Consider the following 20,426-nt stretch of genomic DNA (forward strand, 5'->3'; position numbering starts at 1 on the left):
GTTGTGAATCATACGTCATAATTAAAGAATAATTCTTCGATTTTCGTTTGTTAATTTGATTGTATGGAATGGTAACATGTTCATTATTTTCTTCCTCTTTTGGCAGCGTCACAAATAAAATGGCGGTTCGCATTCTGGTTTGATGACTGTTGCTTTCTCTACATAAGTTTTACGACTTAACGTGATTATTCATATTACAAATGAATTGTCAGTGTATTACTTTTGGCTGTCTTCATATTAATATTGACGAGTGTGTATCTTTCCACAGGTATTTTTTGATGTTTGCTTCAATTTCATACATTTATTTTGTATATCTAATTAAGTTTGTTATTATAGTCACCCACCCAAAAACGCTTTTCAGTTAAGTAGTTGTTTCCACAACCATGGTGTCCAATGCTGCCAATCTTCCAATATTTCATTTATTCATTTTTTTCCATTTGTTTTAAAAATAATTATACTAAATTAAAAATCGTATCAAAATAAAAATAAGCGGACCTACACTGTAGAAATAAATTATACTTACACGGCTTGAGACACCTGTGCGAGGACGTAGTCAACGTGCATTGATTGCCTTTGCCGGCAACTGTTGGGTCGGTTGGACCGCTTATCAAAGTGTGTATTGTATAGTATTAATGTCATTGATAGACACGTGTAATGTTGAAGGTAGCACTCTTTGCATCTGTGCACATTTTTATGATTACATATTGCAAATTCTGCGTGAATTTTTCGGTGTCGTTACTAAGCGATTATCTAACGTTTTACTTGACTCATGAGTAATTTATGTACCTACGAGAAATTTCAAAATAATATAATACTGAATATATTGAGTAATTGCTACACACCTGTAATAATTTTGAAGGTGTGAGGAAAGGTAGAGCTCTTTGCACACATTGGTTTACATTTTTATAATTAAATATTGAAAATTATGGGTGGATTTGCGTGTGTAGGTGCTCGTAAAAATAAAGTCGTATACCTATATCAAAATCTGATGACTAATGACAGCGTTATCAAATTAGTGTTCTTATTGAATCTCTGTATACCAGAGGTAAACTATTGTAACTCCAAAAATCGTGAAATGGAGTTATTATTATATTGTTACTTCATTACTTCCTGCAGACGTGGTAAAGAGCTGTAACTCATATTACTCTTATTATAAAAGTTAAAAATGTCTTTGTAACTCCATAACTATTAGGCATAAAGCCCACCAACGCGGCGCTCGGTGCGCTCTCTACGAAGTAGGCCCCCTCCCACCCGCGCATTACCCTTCACCTATGTAATAAGGAGCTCAAGGAGCACAAAATAATTATTATTATCAGCGTCTCTCATAAGAAAGCAATACAGATATTATTAAATTTCTCGGGGCTTGTAATTAATATTCACGATGACATCATTATACCAGCGAAATATCGGACACGCAATAACTAAACAAAGAGTCCACTGTTATTAAATAATGGCTTCTCGCCCGTCTGGAGCGACGACGCTGCCAGGAGCGTGATTTTGCTTGCCGTGTTCAATGAATGGACTACGTTATATTTTCGTTAATTCGTATCGCTGAGAAGCCAAAAAACGATGAATCATGGGGCAGGCGGGCACAATGCGTCGTCAAATCCAGTGTGCGCTGGCGTACTTGATTACGTTGTATTTTCGGTGATTTACGCGCCACTTGTGAAATTTTGCGCGAGAGCCCCATTTGCTGCGTTAAGTGGGTTTTACGCCTTAGAGGTAAACAAAAGTAAGAAAACATACAATTCTTTTGATGAAACTTATAATCCGACTACAGCGGTAAACAATGGTATGTCCATGTTACCATTGTTTAAACCTCGGAGCTTATTCGCACGAAGCATCTGTATACCAGAGGTAAACTACGGTATATCCAAATGATAACTTTACAGGAGAGCCAAATTTGTGATTTTTGTTACTTTCAACTTCTGGCATTCGTGAATGGAAAAAAATCATATTTATTTAATTATCAAAACAAGCATATTTTCTCATGTTCTATTATACCTACTATGTATATATTTTATTATTACTATTATTTTTAACGCTCATAATTGAGATACATTTGTTTACATCGAAATCTGTTGGTGGTGCACAATAAGATATACTAAGTGATAAACAACTGTAAGTCAAAGGGTTTTTTTTTGGACTTACAGTTGTTTATTACTTAGCATATTTTATTTGTACCACCAACAGATTTCGAGGTAAACAAATGTATCTCCATTATAAGCGTTAAATTATAATAATAAAAAAATATTTACATATTATAATAGAACACTAGAAAATATGCTTGTTTTGATAATTAAATAAATATGATTTTTTTCCATGTTTGCGGGTTGATGTATAGGTATCTATCTATACTGTATAAGTGTATAGGATTTTGGGTGCACATTTTTTTTGTACAGTGGCGCACCTATAAATAAGCAGCTAACCTACATTTGGATGATTGCCAAGAGTTTTTGACGGGTGTGAAGCATTTATTAGGCTGCGCCCACTGCTTTCAGGAATTATTACGCTTAATCGGGATGTGCCATTGTGATGTATTGATTAACTTTCCTAATGTTTAAGGGGGGACATGCTCGTCGAAGGTCAAAATTGAGTTTTTATTGTATTTTCAAACCATGATCCTGGACACTCCTTAAACGTTAAAGATAATCTATTTATATAATTTTGAAGCCTGATTATCCTTTATAGTTATTTTAAACATTTGATGACTGCATAAAGTATTTTTATTACATAAAATAGTATTCTTTTAAACCTCTCGCTCTAATGTTTTAGAATATAGTCATATTTCGGTACATAACTGTGCAGTGGTGTTAAGATTTTTTACATTTATTAATTTTTAAACGCATTTATAAAACCATTAGCATAATTTATTGCGAGATAATTTTTGTAAAATATTCACGATAAAAAAATATATTGATAATCTCTGTGATCCCAAATTTGACAAGAATTAGGCATTTTATTATTCAAAAAATCGGCAAGAATAACACATTTGAAGATAATTCTAAAGGTATTTATTATAAGCTATGTCCTTGACCATTCAAGTGTGATAAACATCTTATGAATAATGATTGCTTTATAATAATTATTGACCTAGAATAAGGTAGTGTTTTTTTGAAATACGCTATTTCTTTTGTCATTCCCCAGTAGTTAAGCTACAACATACGGCCGTAGCCATAAATTGACAAACTATAATTGAAGTAGGGAGTAAAATGATATTGACGCGCGTGTTTGAACATGTACCGTTTAAAAAAAAATAAAAAAAAATTCGGTTAGGTACATGTTCAAACACGCGCGTCAATATCATTTTACTCCCTACTTCAATTATAGTTTGTCAATTTATGGCTACGGCCGTATGTTGTAGCTTAACTACTGGGGAATGACAAAAGAAATAGCGTATTTCAAAAAAACACTACCTTATTCTTAGGTCAATAATTATTATAAAGCAATCATTATTCATAAGATGTTTATCACACTTGAATGGTCAAGAACATAGCTTATAATAAATACCTTTAGAATCATCTTCAAATGTGTTAATCTTGCCGATTTTTTGAATAATAAAATGCCTAATTCTTGTCAAATTTGGGATCACAGAGATTATCAATATAATTTTTTATCGTGAATATTTTACAAAAATTATCTCGCAATAAATTATGCTAATGGTTTTATAAATGCGTTTAAAAATTAATAAATGTAAAAAATCTTAACACCACTGCACAGTTATGTACCGAAATATGACTATATTCTAAAACATTAGAGCGAGAGGTTTAAAAGAATACTATTTTATATAACAAAAATACTTTATGCAGTCATCAAATGTTTAAAATAACTATAAAGGATAATAAGGCTTCAAAATTATATAAATAGATTATCTACAACGTTTAAGGAGTGTCCAGGATCATGGTTTGAAAATACAATAAAAACTCAATTTTGACCTTCGACGAGCATGTCCCCCCTTAATGAACACTCTATTTTATTAATTATTTATCTGCTTTATGCCGCTGCCGCGAAGAGTGCCTGTTGGACGAAGGTGAACGATGAGTATGCAAAATTTCATGTGAAATGCACGCGTCATCACAAATGGTGTGTGGAGGGGGAGGGGGAATATGCTACGTATTTGAGGGCACGAATGTCATCAGTCGCCCAACAATTACCACGCGATATGACGAGCTCTAATCAAAAATGTACATAACTTTATAAAGTGCGCGAAAGTTTTAAATTTCTGACAATATCTGCATAGGTATAATATAATATACCTCATATTATGAGACGAAAATATAATCAGAATAAAAAACAGGAACACAGAAAAGTAACTCTCTCTAAAACTCACTAAAACACAAGGTACTTAGAATTTGAATTGAATTTCTAGTCGAAACTGTAGTCGTTCCTTTTTCTCGAATTCTCACGGAGTCTAGCATAGGGCTCGCGCAGACAGAGAGCGGTCGGAGTTCTGCGTTCAACCGACCGTTGACCGCTAGCGTTCAGGGACAGCAGACAGGTGGCGGTCAACAATAAGCGTTCCATTTGTTTACAAACGTTGTAGTGACACAGGCGCTGCATAATGCGAGACCGCTATATTCCGACTGCGAGTGGAAGTGAGAAAGCACCGCTGTTGCGTACTCACTCCCCCGTGTGGTTTCGCTCTATGTTGTGTGACTGCTCAAATTCCTATGACGGGACTGGACGGGAGGTACGGCGTTCTTTGTAATTCCGGAAATAGAACTCTAGAACGCTAGCGTTCCAATTGACCGGCGCGGTCTGACCGCCGGCTGTGTACCCATACAGTACAAAGAACGCAGAACTCCGAACGCGGAACGCAGACCGCCTGACCGCTCTCTGTCTGCGCAAGCCCATAGATAGGTTGCAGAACTCCGGTTAAGCTCAAATTATATTGGCAAATTCTCACGCAAACCGTCTGGCTCGTCCGTCAACTAGGGAATGGGACAACTGCAGCCCGATTTCCTAACTATCGTCTGGTGCTACACGAGACGATAGTTAGGAAATCGGGCCCCTGGACGCCGTACTGTCGTAGTAGATACGTATACAGAACGTAGACGAGGAATTTTTAATTTCTATCTACTATTTAGTAGTTTTAATTAATTTTACTCTTAATATATTTTTTTTATTGTGGATTGAGAATTACCATGCCTAAGGCTTTGTATAAAAATTAAAAACTCTTTTTTCGTTGGAACTTAAACATATCGTCGGTGTTTTGTAAAAAGGGCGAATCAACCATTTTGGCGAAATCGAGATTTTAATGAAAATACAATATGTACCCCACTAGCTTTGTTGTGTAAAAACGGCGAATTTTTATCTCCACAGGAAAGTACTTAAAAACGATAATCGACTAAAATTAAATTAATTAAAATTACGAAATAAAAAGCAAATGTGACATATTAGGCCTTTTAAAATATTATATAATATTACCTATTATAATGACAGTATTTTTTCTAAGCTTTATTATAAACTTGTTAGATATTTATAATCATCTACAGGTAAAAAACAAATAAATGTCAAAAGTTAAAAATCCCCCTCCTGTAAAGTAGCATTTTGGTTAATTCGCCCTTTTTACAAAACACCGATGATATGCACGATTAAATCATTATTTACGTGTGCATATTTAAATTCTCACCAGCTATTAAATCATAATATAATAATCTAAATATAAATAATAATATTAAATATATATTTTTAATAGTAAGTACCTATAAGTACATAACGTCTATTTATTTTCGAATTGCGTGTCGTCCAGTTGTCCCGGCGCCAAATCGTCCTAGACCCGTCAACTACGATCCCCTAGCTGACCAATAAATATCTTGTTATTGTTAACACTAGCAACTGAGGGTATATTATAAACCAACAAATTCAAGTGTCAAAACACGATCGAGTTGGTAGCTGAATCGTTCCGTGTACGACCCGTTTCACACGAGACACCGGTGTCCAGAAACAGGTGTTTCGCGAGGCAGCATTGATGCAACAGATACATGAATAGTCATCTCAGTAGAAACGGCTCTAATTGCTATTTAAAGTTGACGATTGTTAGTATCTGGTTGATCTGGTTGCGTCTGCGAGTCTGCTGGTGTAATAAGCCTCTAGAAATCAATGCTTGGACTAGTTATAAGTAGGGAGCGGATTTATATGCAACAAAAAACATGATTATATGCATGCACATATGCACTTAAAATCATTGAAATATGCACTAAAACCAAAGAAATATGCAGTTATATGGACTATGGAAAAATATTGTAAATACCCACTTCACCCAATATTACCGATAAACAATCGAATAACAAATTAATAATCTTAAGCAATAGGTATAATACAATAACAAAAAACACAAATAATGAATATAAAGTTAATCAATTACAATTTTCAAATTAGTTTGTTTACAAGTAGGTACCTACAAATAATTGAACAAGAAATGCAAAATGTAAATGAGAACTATGGAAACTAAACACAACTTAAAAAAAAAAAAAAACGACACACTTAACTATTCCTAAATACTATTTGCTGTTTTTTTGTCCGAAAAAATAAGTTTTCATATAAATAAAAAAAAAATATTCAAATAAAAATATATTTTTTAATATTCTCTGGCATTAAATTTTTCGCATATCTGTCATTATTTTGTTAATATGCGGAAAATGATCTCTCAGCGTCCACAGAGGTGATAGCGCAAAATTTAAATAAAGGTGCCCGGGTTGACTTCACTTTTTCTGATAAATTAATGAAATGCTCGGGGATGCCATTAAAAATGCAAGTGCATCTACCTGATTTAGTTATGTTTCGATAAAATTATAAATGCAAAAGCCTTAAAATATGCATTTATTAATGGAATATGCACTAATGTCTCAAATATGCTCTAACGTCTCAAATATGCATTTATATGCTCGATAAAATTTTATTTTTGGATTCTGTGTCTTTCGAAACGGATTTCTGTGCAACTCCCATAGCTCTGCATACATCCTAACAAAACATGCACTAGCATATAAATCCGGGCCCTAGTTATAAGAATGCGGCAAAAATACGTATTTTAAACAAAGTGTCGGTTCTGGCGATAGTGTACTTACAACGACGATATTGCGATTTATACCCACTTATATATTACACCATTCCTTTTTGTTAAAAGTTCACGAAGGTTCATTCAATGATAATCCCGAACATCTTTATAGCTCTTTGTTGTGAGCAAAATTTAAATACACAGTGAATTAACTATAATATGAAAATTATCCCACGTGTTTGCCTGTTCTTTTCAGAAATATCAATTGACTCATTCCTGCTCTGAGCTCCAGTTCCATCAGTTTTTAAGCTTAGGTACAACATACAACAGCCTCACATATATTTGAGTAATGCATGGTTCTCAACGCTTGAGTCGCAATTCCCCATGCCAATTACTACTTTTGATGTTATTATTTAAAAACATGAGTTAGATACCTAATAAATATTTCGTGACCTTTGAGAGGAAGGAATTATGGTAGGCACTCATCCCCAGAGATAATTAGTGGACAATAAGTTGTGGGGGGGGGGGGGGAATGGGCAGTTTCCATTTTCTTTAAAATCTAATAAAAGAACTTTTCGAAAAATCGAGGGTTACGCCCTTTTTCCTAAACACAGTCGATATGTAAAAAGTTCTAAAATTTCGATATTTCCGTTCAATAAATTGGTGTAAAGTACTATAATTTCGCAATATAAGAAAATTTGGAGATTTTGAAAAGAAACTCTGGAAAAATATTTTTTTTTGAATTCTTCCGAAGGCATTTTTGGTTGAAAGAGGTACCTACCTAAATAAAAAAGGGGTCTGGGAGTTTCTCAAATTCTCCGTTTTTTTTTCTGAGAAACAAAAAAACCTATACATTTTCAACAGAAAGGAGGACCACGCGTACTATATTTCTTCCCCAAATACTATAATTTTGGAGGCTCTGTACTATAATTCCACTTTGAAAAGATGTCAACACTGAGGTTGAACGAAATTTCGCAGTCGTCGCCAATCGGAGACTAACGGGTAGGTGTGAGTGTGAGCACGTTAATTTGTTTTGTGATGGCGTCGGAGGAATATATTCTTAAATCGTGTAAAGATGACTAAAAAACGTTCCGCATGTACCTACTTGAAAAAGAAAAAATGCAATGAATATACTATTATTAGGTAGTACGAATATAATAGTAAACATAACATTAAAAGGACGCATGTTGAGTTTTTATGACAAATTAAAAATTTTTCGGCTTGCGACATTTGCACAATCCGCGCATCGCCTAGTCACGATCTTTTTAGAGTTTTAGACTGCCTCAGCTGAAGTATAGCCTTAAGGCTATAGAGGCATGGCCTAAAAAGATCGTGACTAGGCGATGCGCGGATTGCGGGTCGCGGGTGTAAATGACGCAAGCCGAACGAAATATAATTTGTCATAAACGTTCAACATGCGTCCTTTTTATGTTATGTTTATTATTATATTCGTAATAATAATAGTATATTCACTGACATGTTTTCATTTTTAAGTACATAAGTACGTAAAGTTTTTTAGTCATCTTTACACGATTTAAGAATATTTTCATCCGACGCCATGACAAACGAATCGACGTGCAGACACCTCCACTATCGCTCTCCGAATGGCAACGTAATTTCGTTCCACATACAGTTGAAAATTATTTGCCGTTTCACTTATGTACGCTCTTAACGAAATCTATTACAACATTACAAACAATATAATAGATATTGTCACCATTTTATTTCAATTAGTTAATATGAATTCCAACACGATCCGTTCCGATCTCTTATCATTTTATGAGTTCTATCTATAAATTCTGGCGACCATCTTGGCATCTCAGCGTCTCGGGACAATGTTTGCGAATCACTGAAATAATGAATCATTCACATGACGTTATGAGTCCACCTTCCCACTAGTGGTATTGTATTTTACTTTTGGCATCATCGTCAACATTATAATAGACCATTATCCCTCGGTAACGCATTCAATCAGGTCATATTTTTCTTTCGGTACATTGGTCTCTCTCTTGAGTCTTTAGAGAGAAATGACGTTATACAAAGTCGAGATAATTTATATCGCCTTTCAAGGTATTCCATATCGTGCATGTGTTATAATTGGCGTAAGTTATAAGTATCTATTATCGCTACATTTTTTTATTACAATCGCAGAATAAGTTAAATGGACAGATGTAGTGTTTCTATATATAAATCTCAAGAAATAGTTTGCTATACAATTATTTAAATCGATTCCTAGAATGAAAATGGTAAATGTCGAATACGTCATCTTGCATTCGTCATACAACCTTGCCATTCTATACAAATCTTCAAAAAAATAGCCCAGAAATTACAATTAAAAGAAGAAGCTTAATACTACAAGGTTCTAAGTATTCGTCCTTGAGAAAACAAACCAACAATGAAGTAGTTTTCTAAGCTGCCACATTGTTACTTTTGTTTCATCAAGGACAAACACTTGGAACCTTGTTGTTCTCCACTTGCGAAATGTATATACATCAAATTCGGTATCTTTGGACCCATCAACGAAACAGAGTGGAGACGTAGATAGTTAGTAGTCCTGAAATCTATGAATGAATCATGGGCAAACGAGAGGACTGTCATATTCAACACATCCAGTCACCTATCGCGACTTTCGGATGTCACACTGATATTCATGGCCCCCACAAGCCGAAGCGGGCCCTCGGGCTAGGATCTTTGGCGGGCCCCCCTACCTATCGCTAAGGTTGAATGCAGTGTGACGCATTACATTCTTCAAATTGTTTTTTAGTTTAAATTAAGGATACTTATACAGTGTATTATAAGCGATTTTTAATACGTCTTCTTTAGTCTTTAATTATGGAGGTGACACCACAATTAAATCACAATCTTCTATGTAATTAAAAATGTTATGGTCTAGAACTCTAGAAGTATAACAGCTAATTTATGATGTGTGTTTATCTCACTTATCTGGTCAACCCCCCACGCCGTGCTCCCCCAAAGTCCGGGCACCTAGGCTAGAGCCCTGTCAGCACCCCCCCATGCTGATATTCTCGTGTGTGCTTTCTGCATAGAAATCTTAATAGCTTTGATAGATATAATTAACAAAATACGTTTAGCAACATGTCCGGTGTGGACTACTTTTAGTCACATATGACGCAGGGAGGAAAACAATCAGGAAAAACTCATGATATTTGATCGAGTTGAAGTCGAAATGTACGAAGGAGAACCATACGGATGGATTAAACCAAGAGTGTCACTGACGCAGGGTCTGGTCTCATGTGAGGGGTAGGCACCAAGAATTTTCATGTACACTATCGTGTTATTCGAATCACAAAAGAAACTGAAAATTGAAACATGTTTATTTGATACAATCTTCAGTGCACTGCCACTGCAACGGGCTCTATCGCTTACGCTGGTTGGAAAATTATTGCCAACTCTACTGCTTACCTGGTGGTATCGGCATAAATATCTAATACTATTATGTTCCGTGCCTTGTGATTACTGATTATTTAGCTTCAGCCAATTTCCAACACGCTTCGGTGACTGGCATTTTCAAAAATAACTAAGTGCTAATTCAGAGCTATTTTTTCTGCCTCCAAAATAATGGCACTGTGCGACTCACGTTCTGAATAAAGTAATGAAAAATAATGCCATCGTCCACCGCAGAAATCGATCAAGTGAACGAGTGTTATTTTTATGCAGATCTAGCAATAGATCTAGTATCAATTTGCGACTAGTCGAGCGTCAACGCTATGGGAAATCAAGCTGAATGTTGTTACAGTGAAACACATGATTTCGAATATTTTTCATGCCAAGTTTGAACTTACCTAAATCTTAAAGAAATTTCTTTGGGCAAGGCTTGCCATATATATGGAACCCGAAAGGAAGACGTGCTCCCATTCAAATTTCCAAATGCTCCTCTATTGTCCTCCACTATATAGACATACCTCCTACTCCTGATGTGAATTCCGACCACGACAATGTACCAATTTATTGTTACGACTGAAATCACTAGCGCAGAGGTCGGCAACGACACTCCACTAACTTTCTAAGATAATTTTCTCCGTGGAAAACACCGACATATACAATTTCATACTAAAATATATACAGGTCAGGACGTATGGCGGGCCCCCCTACCTATCGCTAAGGTTAAGGGCAGTGTGATTTTCGACAGTTAAGTAGTGTTCCTCAAATGGTTTCTGCGTAACGCCAGATTTAGGGTGATTGTGTATTTTCAGCATTTTTTAAAAATAAATCCAGTTGATTTATGATTTATTGAGTTTTAAATAATAATAATATTACATTAATAAAAATGATTTCGTTAGTGGTTTTTCGTTTGAAATCTCTATAAATATGTATACCATAACGTTATCTTCTATTCTGATTCGTGTGAACTCCCTTCGTAATTTTGCATCTATCAAGCCCTTGGGACTCTGAACTTGGTGTTGAACCCAAGATCATGATATAATGGCAATAATGCTTACGTTATATTATTGATTAGTGAGACACAAACTGCAAATGACGTGGATCTGTGGTGCAATGGTGCCTCTATTGCCTGGAATCTCAAGAGTGGAAAATCCTCACCGTTCAAGAGTCTGCGATCCTGTTTGAATGTCTTGAACTTATGATTTGTAATGTCCACAATATCGGGTCATTTATTTATTGGAGACGGCTAATTCCAGAATTGGTGACAATGTAATTTCTGACTTTTACAGTAACATCAATGCTACAATACCTCACGAGATTACTCTGTCTCATTGGCCATTGCACTTGAATTTAATCTGGCGTTTCGTAATCGAACTGATTGCTGATTTTATTATTTTTGTTTAGGTCAGTGTATCGCTAGTTTGTAGCGAGGTTAACCCAGCATGCTTCTGATCGCCGTTTTGACGCATAAGCAACATTCTCATGCAGATTTCAGAATTTTTGCGGATATAGATGGATTGACCGGGTGGTGAACAAACGACGTATATTTTACGGAAATCGTTAGTTTATTCCAGTGGTGCACAAACTGTTTGAAAGAAGGGCCAATTTTTGCATTTTCTAAAGGGTAAAAGTGTTGAAAAACTATGATATATTATACTAGATGAGATATACATTTTATGTTTTATTTTTAATTTAATAGTTAAATAATTTTATCAGCAACTTCAATAACTCTCCACTCCGCATTACGTGCATATTTGCATTAAGAAAATTAGTTCAGACACGATTAATTTGTTAGAAAACAATAAAAGTACATAAAGAACTTTATACACGCACTATACATAATATAATATGTACACAAAGAAATGTTTTATAATCGAACTGTATATTTTCTGGTAAGACAAGCGATTTTTTAGTATCGATTCACAAACGTCGTACACTGACCAAATTTCTGGAAAACTAACACTAAAAATGCGCGTTTTGAAAACACCTGCACCACAGACTGTGTGACTCATTGTAAAAAGATGAATTTCGGTCGTAAATCTATACCCGTGAAAATATAATAATATTAAATATTAAAAAATAGCGTTAAGTTTTCTATCAGTGACGATTCAGGTTTACCGTTGCTACTGCAAAATTTGTTCACATATCGAACACAGATTTTTATCATATTTAATGAAAAATTTGGTGATGAAGTAGGTACTTGTTATTTTGGGCCGCAACAAATGCTATTTCGGGCGGCGTTTGTGCACCACTGGTTTATTCCATTCATGGTTGTACCAGTAATTGTCATTTATATTTTTTGTATTAATTCGGAATCGGAACGTGATCCAATAAAAATCTGCTATATTTATCTTGGATGGGTGGACTTATGTTGTAGTTTCATTACTGTCGTTTTGATTAAAAAATATTTTTGGCATCTGTCATTCCATTTTATCATTATATGCATCAGGCCCTTACTCACTGTGCTGTTAATGTTAAAGGGTGTATTTTAATGATTTATTAATCTCGAGGACAACTAAAGTTGTTGTGGCTTTGTTGTTATTATTTTAGTGACGAATAATCCGCGACATATTCATTTTCGTACATGCGAGTGGTTTAGCGGTAGATAACTGACCCACAGTTTCAAACGTAATATTAAAATTTTAATATTTAATCAAGTAGGTATTTGAAAATGTCATTAATACCTACAATATGGGTGGTTCACAGTAATTATGAATTAAGTCCAATTTTCATAAAATTCGATATTTTGTTTCAGTGGCTAGATAAAACAGATTTCTATATTGTGTGTTAATATCACGATCGAAGCTCTACAATTTTCCACCTAAATGGCAATACTAGTATTGATAAGACATCAAATTGAATGTGAATCATGTCCATTTTGACAGGTTCCTTCAGCAGTATAAAGAGGTATTTTTTGCTAACATAAACTATTTATTTAAATTGATCCATGTACTATTAAAATATGGTAAGAATATACAGTGAAAACATTCCTAAATTTTACAAAAATAGTTTTAACTTTAGGTCCAAATATCTCGGGATCCATTTTGATGGACTTGATCCATAATTATTGTGAACCACAGATCACGTCGGGGTCACCACTTTGGCGGTAAATGATGAGGTGTGTGAAGCTAAAGTCGTTGTTGTTAGGAGGTTTGGAGGAGGGCGTTTATTGGTCGTTTACAATAATAAAATACAATGATAAATATCACAGCATGAGGTTATAATCGCGGGTATGGATGTACTGGTGAGATCGATGTGATCGAGAGATTGATTATATGAATGAACTGAGGAACTGGCCTCGAGGGGAATGACGGGCTCGTTACGATAGTAGTGCGTCGCGTGACGGACGCGATGATTGATTGAGGATTCATGGATTGTCCTTATTTATGCAATAATGCAGTCCATATATCGAGTGCTTAAAGTCAGACAACGTTATCTACAAAAAAGTGTTTTTTTTTTTTTTTTAGATAACGTTATTTTAAATTTACGGCTACATGATAGTCAAACAGCGTTATGTCAATCTTTTCTAATTTCTTATTAAATCGTCAGTAAAGTTTAACGCTAACTACATAAGTTACCCTTGTTTTCATATTTTTTTAAAACTATCCCTATAAATTTTAATAGCATCATAAGCAAAATAAATGTACAATACACAATAAATTATAAAATATTAACATTAGGTTTTAAATAAACATTTCCCTTGTTGAGTTACAAGAATCTGAAATAACGATTTTTGGCTCTCCTGTAAAGTTGCACTTTTGTAGATAATGTTGTTTGACACTAAGCCCTCGATATTACAAGAGATATTGACGCAATTGGCAAATCACAACAGACTCTACTGATCTAGTTATGATTGAGGATATGCTTACGATCATTATCGCTCTATTGTTTTGTTTTGACAACAAAACATACATATTAAAGTGTGTCACTCATGTAATCGTCACACTAATCGTCAATATTATCATAGTGTGCAAAGAGCCTACTGTGCGACACCACGAGGAAACTACGGCGAGGTCACGTGGGTTTCGTCGTGGTTAATTTGCAAACGACTATTGCGTAACCAGCGTAAAGAAATAAAAAATATGAAAAGTTAATGCTTCCTCTTCAAAATAACAATGAAATATTTTTATATTGAAACTTAATGTAACTACACGTGTTTTTTGCCTGTATAATATCATATGAGTGGACTCAGTAGCGAAGGGTGGATGTAGACTATGTAGGTAGAGGCTGTTGAGTTGGTGTACATACCTACATAGTGCACGCTAACCTTTTTAGTCAAACGTGTTTGTTTTAATTGAACTAAAACTAAAAAGTCCACTGTGGACTCCCCGGAAGTTTTTGTTTGCCACCACTTAGCTTACCGTATGCATCTGAAATTTTACTGTTCCAAACATAGATCATAAAATATATTCATCATTTATGTACATATTTTGATTGTCCATATTTCCAGGCTCGTATTTTCGACCGCGTTTTTAGAGAATATTTATCACATGTGTTATCATCATTGTTCACTATCAGCAAAACGTTCTGAGCATGGGTTTATACCCTGAAACAGTTGTAAATATTAAAAAAGAAACGCTATTCGTGCAAACGTTGCGTTGGTTGACATTTAGATAATATTCGTGATTGCTCAAGCTCCGATGAAGGAGTTTTAAAAGACAGTGAGTATGTCGCACTTTAATCAATGATGCTGTCTTTATTTAATTTAAGTACTGTACATACATGTTTGAAGAATGTAAGTTGATTTGTATTGTTTAACCTAATAATGCACAGTTTAATATTGCAAATGACTAATTTACATTATATATTTTTTCTCAGTAAATGACTTATAACTCACACCTTGTTTTTCTTTTGATGACACATTTTATTGGAGTTTTTGCTTTTCACTTTGTCGCCTTCTTTCTCCTTAACAAGGAACAATTTCGGTACCCGTGTTTCTGGCATGTGCTGGACATGGCCCGCTCAGTTCAGTGGCAGTAGTTTTATGAAGGTGGAGAGGTACGAATTGAATTCGATACATAATTGTCCACACCCCACGCTCACTCGTAGGTCCATATAACTGTCGCAGAATCTTCCTTTCATAACTGTCGATCAGTCCAGCTGCTTTTGCAGTTCGTGTCGACTTGTCACTCTCCGAGTTTGTCACTGCGAATGTCAGTTTTATAAAGACGAATCTCAATTCTAAATCTCGCAGATATCTTCTTCAATAGTGGGTACCACAGAACAGATTAATAAATATATAATTCAGATTGGCTGTAAGTACCCCAATACACTAATTGAAGCAGCGTTTTGATTGTGCCAGTGACCTATGGACATGAAACACACATAGTCGTTCAATGGTGTCTGTTTCAACCTTCAAATACACCAATATTGAATGAGCGTCTGTCCATAAATCGTAAGGCAGTTGTCTGAACGAAGGGCATGCTTAAAATGACGTACATATTGTGTTAAAGTTTATCCCATATTCCTCCATACTCGTGATCGGTTGCCTGTTACTCCACACCCGTCAGGTATTTCAGTTCCCATTAATTCTGTGTTCCCTGGTCAGTACATATTTGTAGAGGTGATTATGTCACATGTGTTTTAAATATAGCAATGCTATTAATTAACAATGTATAGTTTGATTGTTGATATATTGTATATTATAATATACTGTTTTATTAATTTGTTTATTTTTTCTCTTGTTACAGGTAAACAACTTTTCTGCCATCATACATCATGATAATCCTGCTATACCATCTTCTGGAAGACCAAGAATAATGTGAGTGATTTGATTGGAGTCAATACAGTTGTAAACTGGATTTAACAATAATATACCTAGTATGTAATAGTTATAGCTGTTAATTAAAATATCGCAGAATATAATATTATACAGCAGTGTTAGTTAGGTCGAAAAATAGCTTTAATTTCACAACGTTTATTCGTCTATATTCTTTGACCATGAGGATTGTTAAATTTATGAATTTATTGATGCGGAAATTTTAAGTGCAACAGCAAAAGATGAATTGGCAAGTGCGACCGTTGCGTGGCGCTCGTGTCGGTTCGTTCTTTCGGTGATTTTCGTGATGCCTGCGTAGTGTCAATTTTTCCACAACTTGCCACAGCACAATAACAATATTCGCTGCTGAAATGGCAATGGACATGTTGCCTGGATACCAATTCACGAATGAATCACTATGACCGGTTGCGCAACGTAAGCGCAAGCCTACTTCAACGAAGTATAAGTCAACCTGACCAATTCACGAATGAATCACTATGACCGGTCGCGCAACGTAAGCGCAAGCCTACTTCAACGAAGTATATTAAAAGTCAACTGTAGTGTCGACTACAGTATGCAATTGAAGTATCCATGCTTTGGTGGTAGAGGCGCTAGCAACTCTCCGTTTGACATATTATTGAACGTCAGAAATTCGTACGTAGTATTGAAGAGGCTGTTAATCTATTATTTTCTATCTTTTACATAACTATTACCGCTATTAGTATTATTTTAAGTATTATTTTGTGTTTAAATTGTCATTTAAATGTTTATTGTGATTTTGTAATACAGAAACACACATGTTTGTTTGCAAAATACAACGGAAATTCCGTGTTGTAATATTGTTATATTGGAGACGTAACTATCTTGTTTTAAGATTAATTGGCTACGTACTTCAACAATGAATGGTTTAATTATGCAACGTTAACGGTAAGTACTGATTAAATATGAAGTCATTACCAAAATGGATAAAAATGTTATTTAATTTCCATGGAACTGACATGAGTTCCGTCATGACATGTTTACTTTCTATCTTACTCTAACGCATGGACATGAGGTATAAGCATGCTGAATGCTTTCTCACTCGCACTTATGTATCGTCTATCCATTTCATTCGAAGCTCTATACACACAATATCTCCTGTAAAACTAAAAATTTTACGTGCTTCAGTTGAAGCGGTCGGTGACGTGTTTTGCAGTGCTTCATTCGGGGATTGGCCTCCTGGCGGGTGACAATCACTGAAAAATGCGGTGGTTATACAGTGGCAAAGGGATCGACGAACTAGTTTAGTTTTGGACCGTTCCTGTAGTTTTCCAGTACCACTGTATGGCCGCATTTGTCCAGCGATTGTCCACTACCGAGCGATATATCTAGCACATTACCATTTCACCTGCTTAGCGACTTTCATTACATGACGTACTCTTGTCTGCTTTCTTATCCATTGATTTCTTTAGTAGTCTATCCGCGTTATGCCCAATATGCCGTTTCCATTCTACGTTACGCTACTCGCAGTTTTTGGATTCCTCTTACATTAAGGATTCCATGTTTCAATGACATACGTTAGCACTGGTAGCACACATTGGTTGAACACTTTGTTTAAGACACAGTGGGAGGTCACTTTTGAAGATACTATTCACGCGCCCAAATGCACTCGAGCAATCTCGTCATACTCACCACCGTCAATTATTGACATTCAAGATGTAGTAGTAGTTGTATATTATGTTTCATTTTACTTAATAAAACGTCTTTCTCCCAATATCATATTTATGTACTTACTGAGGTAGGTACATATTACAATTGTTACAATAAGCCGTCTTCACTGTCAAAACTGTCTAAAAGTTAGAGTTGGTTCTTCATAACTTTGCACTCCGGGCTCTTGGATGAAAATGATCAGGGGCGGCTCTACCTTAAGGGTTCGTAGGGACGATCCCCACATTGTTATCATGTCAGAAATACACGTCCGATATTTTCATCATTGTCATAATATACCTACTTAATTACATGATTAAATGAACTGTTTAAGTTATTTTATCCATCTAAACCCGTCGCAATTTTATAGATATTTATTATTATTATTACTTATACAAATAAATAAAGCAGTGATTGTAAATTATGTAATAACATCATGATGTTATTACATAATTTTCTCTTTTCACGATGATACCGTCAGATGTTTCAATTTAAAAAAATCTATGGCGTCTATTTTTCTCTGACCTGGGGTTACTCAGTCCCATCCCGTCGTCGTGGTACAAATATCGTTCTACAAAGGATGTAAATGTATTAGCGTTAGTATACACATACTGGGGAGCGAATCGAATGACCCCTAGGTGAGAAAAACGCTCGCTGTATGTCGTTATTCAAAATTGATAATGGTAAGTCTATAATAATAATTATTAATTAGGTGAATATTTATAAGGACGCTTTTACAATTTGATTACGTAACGACTCAGATAATGATTATTTTATTGTTCCAATTATTATTAATTTCCTCATTAATAAAATCATATTATCATAAGTAGCTGCTTGTTACCTATAACATGTAAAATATGAGAAAGTAGGTAGGTATGTATATTTAATAATTAATGGCTAAACCCCACTACCTAGAAAGTCGTCGAGCCGCCACTGAAAATGATGTTATAATAATTATATTCTATAAATATTTTTTTTACATAAGTATATTATCTATTTATTTTCTTATTTCTTCATTTATTAATACTAGTGAATATCATTTGATCTAAGTTTATGCGAGGTAATTAGAAAAACAGGCGAATAAATGTAATAAAAAGTGCAAAAAATGTGCAAATTTATAAAACGTATAGGTAGATACAGCCTCAAGAGGGGCTGTTAAAACATAGCACTGTTTAGAATTTATATGGTTATCATATTGTAACAATTAACCCCTCAATACATACATAAACTACAGTCGATAGCGTCTTGTGTATATGATAAACCCACAAGAATCGATAGCAATTATTTCATGTTTCTCTGATTGTTTCCATTTTTCGGGTGTTTGTGGACTTGCGATAATAAGACAATTGCTCATCCATCTACCTATATTATATCGTACACAACAGGTGTCGGTTTGTATTTGAGTGAAAAAAAATGTTTGGAAGCTTGCCAAAAGTTTAAAATCGTGAGCAATGAAAAAATCCCGGATGACCCGGAAAACGCAATCATGTGATTTTAGAGTCGGCAGTAGTAAACACGCGCCGTCTTGTTAGGTATTATAATTTGGTATCTGCGAAATTAGCAACTTTTACGTAATTGCATGGGAAGCATGCTGGCGTAGTTAAAACTGGCTGGTGATGAAAGATAATGGCACTGAGGAAGCGGGTTTCTCATGGTCATCCGTATTTTTTTTGTTTTGATTTGGCGGGAAGATTTGCGTTTAAATTCTACGTATTACAATTTCGCCGTTGCACCGTCGTTCATAAGCGTGAGGATATTGAGCGCCACGTTAGTCAAAAATCTTTAGAGACGTTCAGAGAGAAGATTATTTATAGAATCTTACGATCGAAATAGCTATCGAATGAACAACTTAATTTGTATAAAACATTGAAAAAGTGTACGTTACCCACCGTCCACGTTTGGACGTAACATACTAATAATCTACACCTGCGTATCTATTCTATACACAATACTGTTATAGGCCGTTACGGCAGCCATCTAGGGTAGGTTTATAAATCCATAATAATTATATAAACAATTTGTATAAAAATGGCTTTTAAAAAGCACTGAAACAGCTTTGCACGTCAAACGCTCTATATATATCCCAAATACATTTTGGAACAAGTTTCGATAGTGAGTATTTTTTATACTGGTAGCAAGTATACTTAGTCTTCAAAATCGACCAGTTTTCCCATCTTTAATACACTATTTAAAAGTACTAAAACAATTATTATGGCAGTATGTAGGTAGTTTAGTATTTTTTGTCAATATCTCTGCCAACAGAATCCATACAAATCGAGATATTGCCATTGGCATGACGGTAGGTACCGATATCCGATATGATAGGGATCCGAAATGAGAAGAAGAAATGTATGTAATCATAAATAATACCTACCTAATATCGTGTATCTCTCTCCGCCGAAAATAGGCGAATGATAATTGAAACCGTTCCGGTCGACTGGGGAGATCTTTCGCGGTTCACCTCACAAATATAATAATAATAATTCCCATTATTCTCCGAAAATTGATATTAAAAAAGTATATTATTTAATGCCGGGATATCGTCTTTCGCCCTCTGTCCTCTAATTATTTTCGCTGTGACGG

The 20,426-nt window shown here is 35.0% G+C and overlaps 1 protein-coding gene across 6 annotated transcripts in view; it reads left to right on the forward strand.

The window, feature by feature from the left end:
- The window catches only part of Smr (nuclear receptor corepressor smrter), a 436,555-nt gene that overhangs the window by 290,386 nt on the left and 125,743 nt on the right, over nucleotides 1–20,426 (forward strand). For 2 of the 6 annotated variants that reach the window (XM_085950576.1, XM_085950574.1), the window contains exon 3: nucleotides 16,090–16,160. The exons of the other annotated variants lie outside the window; for them this stretch is intronic. In XM_085950576.1, the coding sequence (XP_085806702.1) occupies nucleotides 16,090–16,160 (71 nt within the window). The remainder of the gene's footprint in view (nucleotides 1–16,089; nucleotides 16,161–20,426) is intronic. 6 annotated transcript variants of the gene reach the window in all.

This window comes from Rhyacophila brunnea, unplaced genomic scaffold, assembly GCF_057557595.1.
Source record: "Rhyacophila brunnea isolate RB1 unplaced genomic scaffold, BYU_Rbru_1.0 scaffold_23, whole genome shotgun sequence".
Classification (NCBI taxonomy): Eukaryota; Metazoa; Arthropoda; class Insecta; order Trichoptera; family Rhyacophilidae; genus Rhyacophila; species Rhyacophila brunnea.